This window comes from Jaculus jaculus, chromosome 3 (genome assembly GCF_020740685.1).
Source record: "Jaculus jaculus isolate mJacJac1 chromosome 3, mJacJac1.mat.Y.cur, whole genome shotgun sequence".
NCBI classification, from domain to species: Eukaryota; Metazoa; Chordata; class Mammalia; order Rodentia; family Dipodidae; genus Jaculus; species Jaculus jaculus.
The window spans coordinates 173,320,490-173,332,670 of NC_059104.1; the positions used below are offsets into that span (position 1 = coordinate 173,320,490).

Here is a 12,181-nt window from a genome sequence, read left to right on the forward strand (position 1 = left end):
AGGTCCTTTGACTTTGCAGGCAAGTCTCTTAACTGCTAAGCCATCTCTCCGGTCCTGTTTCTGTTTCTTTAGCACATCTTATATGCTTGATTTTTCTCAAATATAAAACTGATTCCTTTGCTATTTAAAAAGTTTCAGTGGCTTCCTGGCCACTTCAAAACAAAGTCCACACTTTGTTTTGTCTTACAGGTTCATTTGTCAGCTTTATTTCTTCATTTCTTTCAGTATTCCTTGAGATAATGAATCTTACTATGCTGTTCCATCTCAGTACAGTTTTACCTGAAGTCTCTGATATGTTGAATGCCCCTACCTACCTATTCTCCATTGTGCTCAGTGACTTCCTACTAACACTTTGAGACTCATTTGAGAATCATTGTTATGTTTTTTCCTGAGACATTCCAAACTATGTACTGTGTTCTTTTTAATTGATTTTTAAAATTATATTGATAATTTCCATATGCATAGACATTAGTTTTCATGATGATAGGCATTCTGACTGAAGTGAGATAAAAGGTCAAAGTCCATTAAATTTTCAGGAAATCTTCAAATATTGAAATAGTAATTGATTGATTTATGTAACTTTCATTTATAATATTGAATCTTCCAGGTTCTAGGTTTTTTTTTTGTTTATTTTTTATGTATTTATTTGAGAGTGACAGAGAGAGAAAGAGGCAGATAGAGACAGATTGGGTGTGCCAGGGCCTCCAGCCACTGCAAACGAACTCCAGACGCATGCGCTCTCTTGTACATCTGGCTAATGTGGGTCCTGGGTGATCTGAGCCTTGAACCAGGTCCTTAGGCTTCATAGGCAAGCACTTAATCACTAAGCCATCTCTCCAGCTCCAGGTTCTAGTTTTAAGAAGAGTGAATTTTAAGAATTGTTAAGAACTGTAAGCTTTTGTTCAGATTCTGGGGTTGCTTAGTAATAATTATTTTTTCAAGCTATCAATCACATGTTGCTTTGTGATTCTGGCCCATGCATCTGGGATTGCACCTCTATTTGTAAATGTATTCTTGTATCTTTCTTCCAGCTGTGATCTGAAGTGGCAGACAAACCATTTCCAGTATGGCTGGGGGGATGAATCAGGGGTGATGCTCCATGTGGCGTAATCCCCTCCTGCCTGTCTGTAGTTCTTATAGGGGAATTTCCTGCCATCACACAAAATAAAATACCAATCACTTGCTACACAAGTAGAACAGCACTCAATAACAAAGTCATGTGTATTAATCCATTTCCATCCAACAATAGCCTGGGGACGGTGGAATGGAACACTGTGGTCTCCATCATGTATAGGAATTGTGTTTGTGCAAATTGCTTTGCACATGGGACATTGTTTCCAGCAGCCACAGAGATGTTCAGATAGGATCTTCTCAATTTCAGGAACCATTTCTTCTATGGGCATTTTTGAGCAATTCTCTTCTACTTTCTTCATGGCAGGGTCCAAAGCTGCACTCATGGCTTCTTTAAGAAACATGATGTCTGTTATCTCCTGGTGTTCAACGCTTACCAGATCTCTTCGTGGAAAAACCAAGTTGTCGCCCAGGTTGTCACAGAACAAATCCAGCCACCGGGATGCAGTGCTGCTGTCATCTTTAGCTGTTGCCGTGGACTCGTGAATGGCAGAGAGGACGGCGTGCCTGATGTCATCTAGACTCATTTTTAAAACAGTGTTTACTTTTTTACTTCCATCCTCTGAACAGTATCTTCTAATGAGCTCTCCAATGTAGTTCTTAAAAAAGGATTCTGGATGATGGATATAATGCCAATAACTATCAAAACTTTCTTTCTCTGCCAGAGAAATGAGAATGTGTTTCTCCAGGTTAGCCCTGTTTCCATTGAATGCAGGACAGGTAGCTCGCATGTCCCCAGCTATTCTAATGATCATTTTCCCCTTTATGGTAGCAGAGATAGCAGGAAGGAGCTTATTCCACAGAAAATCAACAAATGATGTGACAGAGGTGGCACCTTGGCAGGAGATCTTGAAGCTCATGAAGAAATCATCTTTCTTGCTTTCCAGATAGTTCACAGGATCATTTACTGTCTTGAATGCTCTGTGCATTTTCTTAAAGCTCTTTGATGCTCTTTTGAATAAACACAAAGATAGATCAATACGGTATTTGCTTGTAAATGTGAATTCTTCAGAGGAAGCAGATTTTACCTCCAATTCAATTATCCTCAGGATTTCATGGAAATCATTTACATGGTAATCACGCTTTTCCCTCACAATATTCTCAATTCTCTCTTCAAATTTTGAAAATATACAATTTGTAATCATCTTAACAGACTCTTCATGATGTATTTTTAAGAAGTTTGGAAAAATACAGAGAGTTTTATTCATTTTCACATGCTGATCAAAATTAATCTGAAATTTCTTTTCAGAATTTTCTTTTAGTATTTTGGCTATGTTTTTCTCTTTTTTGAAGTGCTCTAAAAGGATATTTTCAGAATCCACTTCAATATCAGGCTCAGTGACATTAGGAACAGATGAAGACACCTGATAGACCCAACTGGTCCAAAGTTTATTGAATTTCTCACATAGTTTTTCATCACTTAATTCTTTACCCTTTACACTTAAAGCTAACTTTTGGCTCTTCTGTAATAATTCATTTTCATAATGTGCCTTTTGGTTATCCAGCTTTTCTTGGCCTTTTCTGAGAATAATAAGCTCATTCACTTTCCTTCTGGTGTCTGAAATAAGGGCATCCTTAAGGATTAGCAGCTTATGTTCAAAATTTGCTTTCCATTGAACCAATATTTCACTATCTTGGTCTTCCTTAAAGAATTTTTCCAATTCTTCCTTGATGGTTTCATATTTTTCTTTAACTGGAGTTTCCAGCATGGATGCTGTGAGCGTCAGGATTTTTCCATTCCGGACTTGGTTGTTCAGTTGAGTCTCCATGTCCCGCATGTAACTCCTCAGCTTCCAGGACCACTGGTTGTACATAGTTTCTAGTTTGTTCATGGCCATGACTTCTTGGGTGTTCCTAAAGTTGAAAATAAAGTTCTCACTTACCAGTGCTCTCCACAAGTCTTTAACACGGAATTTTACATCAGATATCTTCATGATGTGTCTCCTTGACATCTGTTGGGCAGTCAAAAGAATTTTGCTTTTCAGTTCCTGGACATTGTGGCTGTAACGAGGATTGGGAGGTGCCATTGGGGGATTGCCATCCCAGAGGTGAGCAAAGTAGTGGACCTGAGTATTGACATCAAACTTAATGACATCGCTGAAGCAGGTTACATCTGTGCACTCCTCCTGTTCAGCAGCTAAGGCGGTCATTTTGTCTAGTTTTTCCACTAGTCTCTGTCGGCCTTCCATAGTTTTGTCTTTAGCTGTAACCTCTCCCACATTCTGATGGACAAAGAGGCAACTGGGGGAGATTTTCACTTGTTTCATCCTCAACAAAGCTTGGACTGCTATTTGTAGGATATCTTGCATCTCTGAAGGATTCTCCCCAAAAATATTGATCAGAGTCAAGTTTCCAAGTCCAATGACAAAGGTTGCTAACTCATTGTCCCAATTCTGGGATATGTTGTTGAGTTCTGGGGCGCGAAGTCCTTCTGTGTCCACCACCAGCATAAAGTCAAAGCCAAGCTCCTTTGTGAAGGTCTCCTCCACCTTCAGGAGCTGCATGTAGGCCCCTCTGGTACACCTGCCAGCACTGACAGTGAACTGCAGGCCAAAAAGGGCGTTCAGCAGGGTGGACTTCCCTGAGCTCTGCAGGCCAAGGACAGAGAGAACAAACAGCCTTTTGTCCCCGAGCTTCTCCGAGACCTTGTCAAAAACAGCTTCCACCCACTTCAGAGGCACATAGGAAGTATCCCCGTCCATGAGCTCAATGGGGACACCAGATATCATCAGGTCTGCTGTAATTTCTGGGAGGGAGAGGAAAAGGGGATCTCTCTGAGAGAAATTTTCTTCCAGAGCTTCATAGATCTGGGCAATTTCTCTGAGAAGTTGCTCGATTCCCAAGGTGCAGTTGCAGATCTCTATGGAGATGGCTTCTATCTGATTTTCCCAGAGCTTCCTGGAGTTGCACTTTTGTTTTTCTTTTTGTATGTTCATCCACAAAGATCGTTTCTTCTCATGCAAGTTTTCCAAATGTCCTGTGGTCAGGTTGTTCAAAAATATACTCAGCCATTGTAAGAAGTAGAGTTTGACATGTGTTTCTGAATCTTCTTGAAGGATTTCAAGGACAGAGCGCATTAAGTCATTGAGAGGAAAGGCCTTTCGCAACTGTTGGGACCTAATTTTTCTTTTATCTCTCTCAATCTCACTCTTGTGTTGTTCAATACTCCGATTCCCCTTTTCCCTCAGATGATAGAGCTCTTTGTCCTTCTTACACCAAAGGTGCCACAGTTGTCCCTGAAGGGGAAGTAAGCTTTCCTTTATCTGAGAGAGCTCCAACTCTGTTAGGAGGGCCATTATGGTCTGGGCCTTTGCCTTGGCTTCCTGACAGTCACTCTGGTCTTCATCAATAAGGAATCCATGTTTGTGAGCAATCAGGGAACACTCCTCTAAGCTGAGAGCAGTGTCAGTTTGCTGTAGCATATGTTTGATTGTAGATGTGAGCTCCTCTGCTAATTCTGCCTCGTTTCTATTCCTAATACCAATTCTCGCCCTTCTTCCTAGATTTTTATCCATGGTCTTTTCTTTGTCATCAAGCAAGCAGATCACAAGTCTGGAATCTTGCCACAGGTCACGGACAATTTTTTGGTTGTCTTTGTTGTCATCAGAGGCTGACATGAGGATCACGATGACAGAAGAGACCTCCTGCAGGAAGGTGAGCTGCTGCTTATGTTCCTTTGCATCTCCGTGAAGGTTGGTGAAGGTCACACACTGCTCAAATCTGTCGTCATCCTCCCCACCAGGACAGAACCAGCAGAGTTCCACCACTCCACCCATTAAGAGACAGTCCTTGCTGCTTCCCCTGCAGTGTCTGTGAAAAAACACATCATGTTTTCGCTTACTGAGAAGAGCGTTCATGATCTGAGACTTGGAAGCAGAGAGGCCATGTCCAACTCTAATGAAGGACACGATGGGGGTGGGGACAAGGCACATGTGCTGGTTGTTGTGACTGCTTTTTTTGTGTTGTGGTTTACTTGCTTCTTGCCAGCTTCTCCGAATTTGTCTGAGAGACCACAGTGAGAATTCAATGTGAGCAGTTCCGGGAGTTGGCACCAGAAGAGGGAGGGCATATTGACAAATAGAAAGTTTACCCACGACATATTGTCTGGCAAAATTATCTGCACAGTGAAAAATGGCCATCTGAATATCCATTGGGTGGATGTGGGGCTGGGACGTGGGGCTAGAAGGATTAGTGACCTTATCAATGTCTTCAAACAGATCTTCATATAGATAAAAGACATCATTTTTCTGATTGGAGGAACTTGTATGGATCTGGTTTTCTGTGACTGTAATGTCTTTGAAGACCAGATATCTTAGCCCATAATCCAGCATCAGTAGCTTTTGTAGGAAATAGAAGGGCAGCTCCTGTTCAGATGTGGGCTGAGTATTGAACACAGAATTCTTGTAGATCAGATGGAAGTCAGCTCTGCTCATCCTTTTTGGATAGTAATGTTCTAGACCCAAACGCTGGAGCAACTCCAGGAAAGGTCCACTTTCCATCATTTTCTGCTCATTCTTTTTGTTTTTCCTCTGTTTGGAAGGCTCAATATTTTTGTGACGGAGACTTTGAAATTGTTTTTTTACCTCATCTATTTGCACAGAAGAGGTGGTGTATTCATATTTCTCCTCAATGAGCATTTTCAGTTTTTTTTCTAGGGTTTCCAAATCCTCATCTGCTCTGAATTTTGTGACAACATACAAAACTTCACCAGAAAGCCATTCTCCCATATGTTCTTTCATTAATGCCAAACGCTGTGTTTTCTCTTCTGGAGAAACGGCTGTGACTCTGACTGTGGTTGTCAGAGCTGTGAGCACCAGGAATGCCTGTGCCCTGGAGCTGCAAAGACTTTTGAGTTCCTCATATTTATGGTGAACATTTTGCATCTCATCCAATAGGAAGTTTAACTCCTCACAGCCCAGGAGATGCTGAAAGATCTTGTTGTCCAGCTGGTATCCTGTCCCAGCTGCAATGGAGAGAAGCAGGAGCTGCATGTCTGGCTGCTCTGTTTCTCTGAGATGGCTCAAGAAGCAGCTGAGAGCTGTGGTCACCTCATGTGTGGCCTTTCTTTGAGCTTCTTCCACTGCCTCTGGGGACTCCGATTTGAGGTTCACTTCCATGAGGCTGTTTTGGGTTTCTTTCAAGGCCTTAATGAAGTCAGAAAATTGTGTGATACTGACTTGTTCTTCCTCTGCCTCTGACTGGTGGATCCACTGCATGATGGAGTGAGCCTGAGGAAAGGTTGTCACTTTGTGCACATGAGGGTCTAGAAGGCTGCGTAACTGAGATTTGATAAACTCTGTGCTCTGGGTGGATGAATTTTTGCAAAAGTCGACAGTGTGGATTATAAATTTCTGCAGACCTAAATCTGTGAGACATGTATTGGTCCAAATGTCATAACTTTTTAGTTTTTGACTCAACATTTGCATGAAATGTATCAGTTTCTTAAGCTGGTTTTCAGGATCAGAAACTTCCCAGGATTTCACTTCCTCTAGGAAAAGCCTGGCTTCCTTTCTAGCACTCAGTAATTCCTCTCCATCTAAGATTTGTGCAGGGAGGCCCGTCAGAGCAGTGTAGTTGTCTTTCAGACAGGTAGCCACCCTCAGGGGGTCTTGAAAGTCACTTTTGTGTCTGGATAGGATGATGTCCCAAATGGGCACGAGTTGAACTCCCCGGTCAATGACAGACCAGGTTTGATTGCTGGCCACCAGGCCAGCTTTCCACTGGACAATTCCATCTGCTTCTGGTGGGCCACCTGTTTGGGCCACAGATAATTGAACTTGGGTTTGGAGGTTTTGAAAAGCTGTGTTCTGAGCAGTTGCTTTCATACATGAGTCTGTCATAGTCATACCTGCAGCCGCTTTCACTCCAAAGCCACTGTAGCTGCCCCTGATGTAAATATCCAGGGCCTGTGCTGCCTGCTGCCTCACACCAGCCAGCTGCTCACTTTTGAAACCCTGTGCAATGGCCTTCCAGTAGTAGATCCCTCCTAGGTGAAGAGGACCTTTGTTTACATGAGAGCCAAATCTCATAAAAAACTTTTCTAGTTTATGTGTCAATGAGTCATATATATTTTGACCAGAAGTGTGATCCAGGAGTTCTTCAATACTTTTTAGTTCCTGGAGAGCAGCTTTGGAGAGCTCGATGTGATCCATGGGAAAGTGGCAGGTTGCAAGGGGGACATAACTGAACTTGCATGAACAGAAATATGAGTGTTCTGAGTGGGTTTGACTGGAAATCTTGGATTCTGAATTCTTGCTTTGATCCATTCCCCCTTCTAAACTGAATCCCCACCCTCTACCCTTGGCTGACATTATGACCCCAAAGCCCATCTTCTCTATAGTCTGGGTGAACTGGGCTTCTGCTTGAGAAGAGGTGAATTCTATCATTTCCATCCTTGTGCCGTGCTCAGGTCCCATGAGTGAGAATTCTTTGGGGACACTGAGTAGCTCTTCTCGCTTCTCTGTCAGGTCTTTTTGGTGGCTGGTCTTGTAAATTCCCTGCAGGGCCAGGCCTCCAGATGCCCATCTAATCAGATCCCTATCTGGGAGGTTTTGCCTGAGCGTCAGTGCATGCTCCATGTGATTGAGATGTCTCTGCATGTTTTCGGTGACTTCTTTCAGATCCACTCCAGGCTTTGGCCAGTACTGCTCAGGGATGTCCATCGCCTGCCTCAGCTCTGCTTCCTTCCTCCTCACTGCCTCTTCCTGCCTCTGCTTCCCTTCGGACTGCAGCTCCCTCAGCTCCCGCAGGGCCTCTTCTGCCTGCTTCTGCCTTTTCTTCCCAGTCTCTGCTGGAGACTCCTGGGACTCTGGAGGGCGCTTTGACTGTGAGAGGTCAAGCAGCTTCTCGAGGGCCCTTTTCTCCCATGGGTGTTGTGCCTGGGACCTGAGCTTCTGGAGGTCTTTTTCTTCTAAGAACTGTAAGGCCTGGGCAGAGGTTACACCCACCTGTTCCTGAAATTTAGGTATCCAGTATTCAATACTTAATCCCACTTCATCCAGTAGCTTTTGGAGATCTTGCTTCCTTTCGTCTCTAGGCTTTGGCTCATTGTAGGTGTCATTTGCTGTGGCCATTGCTGTTGAAAAATATAGAGTTAGTACATGTCCTGATCATCGATGGTGTCAGCCGTATGAGTAATAGTATGTTTATACTAATGTTGAAAGTCTTTAAAATGTTCTCGAAAATATTAGTCAACTCTCATCACCAGGACAAAATATCAAATATCTATTTTATGAAGTAAGGGTTCATGTTACAGTTCCCTGTTCCAGATCATCATTGTGGGGAGCACACAGCAGCAGGAGCTTGAGACTGCTGGTCACAGTTTGTACCCCATGAGAAAGTAGACCGTGACAGATGTTGGTGCTCAGCCAGCTCACTCCTTCTTGTACATTTCAGGGCCCAAATACTGTTAAAGGTGGGACTATGCACCTCATTTCGCTCAATCAATATAATTCCTTACAGGTGATTGTAGGTTTTCTTTCAAGTTTACAATATAAAAATGCCTTGTTAATAATAATAATAATGAACACTAAAATGCCATCATACCAATCCTTCCTTTAATTGTTTCAGCTTATATTTTTGTTGTAACTTTTTTCTTACATCATTGTCTTTTTACAATATAGATTGTATTTATTCTCCATTATGAGGTGGGACTCTACAGACTAATTTTTGGCACTTTCTCCTTCATAGCCTCAACTGCATTGAAAATTAAATTAAAGGTTGAGTCATGAAAATATGCATGGATTGACTGCTAGGTTTTTATTCCAAAGTGAAGAATAATTACATAAGCTATTATTTTTCTATAGTATTTTCTGTGAATTCTGTATTGACTGATTCTATTCTTAACTCTCTGTCACTTCATCTTAAGTCATTCAATATTTATTTGGTGTCCAGTGTTCTAAATGTACATCTACTCTCACTTTACCTTTCTTCAATTACAACTGTTCATTTTTGCTCCTGGATATGTCACCTTTCTGTTACTTGAACTACTGCCTATTCCTTGGCACCATCCACACCTGAGGAGGTGGACTTCAATGTACTCATGTATCTCCTGTTTTATCAGTTTTACTCCCTCATCTCAATGCACAATCTCCAGGGCATATCCCTGGAGAGAAAGTGAGAAGAGATTTTACATGCTTCAGTTTCATGCATTATTTATGGTTGCATCCTCACTATATTTCCTACTCAGGGCACTGTTGTACTTGGCTGGTGGTTATCATCCTTGTGTATTATTTTCTGAATATGAACTTAGTACACTATGACTTTCAAACTCACCTCTTGAATGTCTCTTTGACATTGTTTCCCTCCCATCCCTATTAGCTGTTCCATATATTATGTGTTCATATAAATTTAGTGTATTAGCATTATTCACATATTTCCCATCCATTACTTATTGTAATGTTTCATTTTAGTCAAATTGACAGGATTTAGAATCACCATGGAAAGAAATCTTTTATGTCTTTGAGGAACTTTGTACATTACATTATTTGAGGTAGAAGCACCCATATGACTGTGGGAGACAGCACCTCATGGATGGTGCTCCTTGATTGTATAAAAAGGAGAAAGTGGGATGGAGAGGTGGTTTAGTGGTTAGGGCTCTTGCTTACAAAGCCAGAGGATCCAGGTTTAATTCCCCAGGGTCCCTGTAAGCCAGATACACAAGGGGGCGCATGCATCTGGAGTTCCTGTGCAGTGGCTGGAGGCCATAGTGTGCCTATTATCTCTATCTGCCTCTCTCTCTCTCTCTAAAATAAATAAATAAAAGTAAAATTAAAAAAGGAGAAAGCTAGCTGACATTCAGTATTTATTGCTGTCTCTACTTCTAGTACTGTGAATGTGACAGTATAACACTGCCAACTTCTCTTTTAACTATCTTTCTCCACTATTACAGACTACATATCAAAACTTCAAATTAAAAATAATCATGTTCCTTTCTTAAGCAACTTCTACTTGAATATTTTGTCCTAGAAATGAGAAAAAAGTGATGATGAAAATTGGTACTGAGAATGTAGTTGTTGCTCTCATAAAGTTGAGCATAGCATATGGTTATTAGTCTTTTAAAACTGGTTTATGGGAGGAATGTGGAAGGATTTGAATTTTGGAGCAGAAAAGCACTAAAATGATATAAGCAGAGCTTCATGGGATATTCTGCTGGGAGTTGGAAGAACAGAAGTCCTCATACATCAGCAGCAGAGTGAGTGAGAGAGCAGCAGGAGCAAGCTAACTCTGAATCCCCCATGGGCTTATAATCAACCCAAGGTCTTACTCTCTACCCCTTCATTATATCTCTCCTCCACCAGGACTCAATCTCTCAAAGGTGCCACAAGCTGGGGACTAAGTAGGAAGCTTTATCACAAATATTTGGGCTATTGTGGACATTTTACATTCAAACTACCATACTGGCATTAATGCCATTATAAAAGAATGAATTCAACTCCCTTTTGCCTCTTTGCTCTTCTTCCTTCTCTATGTGTTTCTGTAGAAAGACTTTGTCCTAATGCCTGTCATTGGTCTTAGATTTCCCAAGATCCGTAATTCTGGGCAAAAAACAAAACTAAACAAAACAAAAACTATTGGGCAGGTAAGATGGCTGCATAGGAGTCACACCAATCCAACCTAGGGAGGAATTTAAGCAAAATCACAGAAAAATATACTCTTTGTCTGAAAAGTGAAGGTGTATATGTTTTTATCAGCCACAGCAGAGAAGCAGAAAAAACTAAGATCCATTATAAAGGAGGAAACCAGCCAGAATCCCACTGAGGTGCTTGTAGACCCAGACTCAATCTGTGGAGATCCACGTGGATCCATGACACCCAACTGCAGAAGCAGAGACCAAACAAGGGGATTTTCCAACTTCATCAGTCTCTTTGCAAAGTCAAGAAACATGAAGGGGAGACAGCAGAGATTAGCTGAGGAGCTGCTGAAGGGGACACTGGTGGGACCCACTGAGCAGTTCCAGTATAACTCTAGTCTTCCTGCACTCTCCCACCTCCCAACTGACAGCACTGTGACCCTACAGAGAATGCTTTCAGCCCCTGGAAGCAGGGCCACCAGCACAGTTGATCAGACCACCTGATTCACAGTGCAACATGGAGGGATCAAGGTGGTCACTCAGCATTGGTGATATTTAAAGCAACCTCAAATGAAATGAGACTGACTGACAAAAAAACAGGCACATAGGCTTGCACTGGAAGTGCTAATCTCTCTTTCCATGTCAGGGCAGGTTAAGGGTTACACATTTTTGCTTGGCTTTACCATTCTCAATTAAGCTGCATTTGGGGGTTGACTATTGTTGCCTTTGCTGCTTTCAGATTCATAGGGCCTTTGTCTGTTTCTTCTGTCATTATTGGAGGCAGGGTCTAATTCAGACCCAGGCTGACCTGGAACCCATTTCAGAACAGAAATATCAACCTCCCAGCTGACAGGATAAAGGATGTAGGGCAACCTATACCCATAGGGAATTTTGGCTTTATAAGGTTATTTGTTTGTTTCAATCTCCATACTTGCATATTCTGTGCTGGTTTTTTATTGAATGTATATATTGCTCAGTTGAATTTTAAAATTTGCCAGTAAATTGCTCCACCCAGCCTACTAGAATACTTGAGTAGTAGGCAAACTTAACACCCAGGATTACTTCTGGGGCTGGATTGAATTACAAGAGATACACTTGGTACCTTAAACTCCAACTCTGAATATATATAAAGTTGGATTTCCAAATCTAAAAGGACCATAGAAAACCCAAGCATCAAATCAACTCGGGATGCAAATTTTCAACATTATAATACAAGAAACACAATATAATCCCACCAAAATTATAAATTCATCAGAAATAGCCACCAATGAGACTATTTTAGATGAAGTTCCAGACAAAGATTTAAAAACAAAGCAATTAGAGAAGAAAACAAACTCCTGAAGGAATTCCAAGAGAACACAGGAAACCACCTTAATGAAATAAGATCATTACAAGACATGAGTAAGGAAATGGAAATACTAAAGAAAAATCAGTCAGAAATTCTAGCTCTGAAAAGCACAGTCAGTGAAATAAAAAACT

General features: G+C 41.6%; 1 protein-coding gene across 2 annotated transcripts in view; it reads right to left on the bottom strand.

Moving 5' to 3' along the window:
* Positions 1-774: 774 nt before the first annotated feature.
* The window catches only part of LOC101610664 (interferon-induced very large GTPase 1-like), a 31,162-nt gene continuing 19,755 nt past the window's right edge, over positions 775-12,181 (bottom strand). For both annotated transcript variants that reach the window (XM_004650915.2, XM_045146186.1), the window contains one exon: positions 775-8,206. In XM_004650915.2, the coding sequence (XP_004650972.2) occupies positions 930-8,204 (7,275 nt within the window). In that variant the 5' untranslated portion in view covers positions 8,205-8,206 and the 3' untranslated portion in view covers positions 775-929. The remainder of the gene's footprint in view (positions 8,207-12,181) is intronic.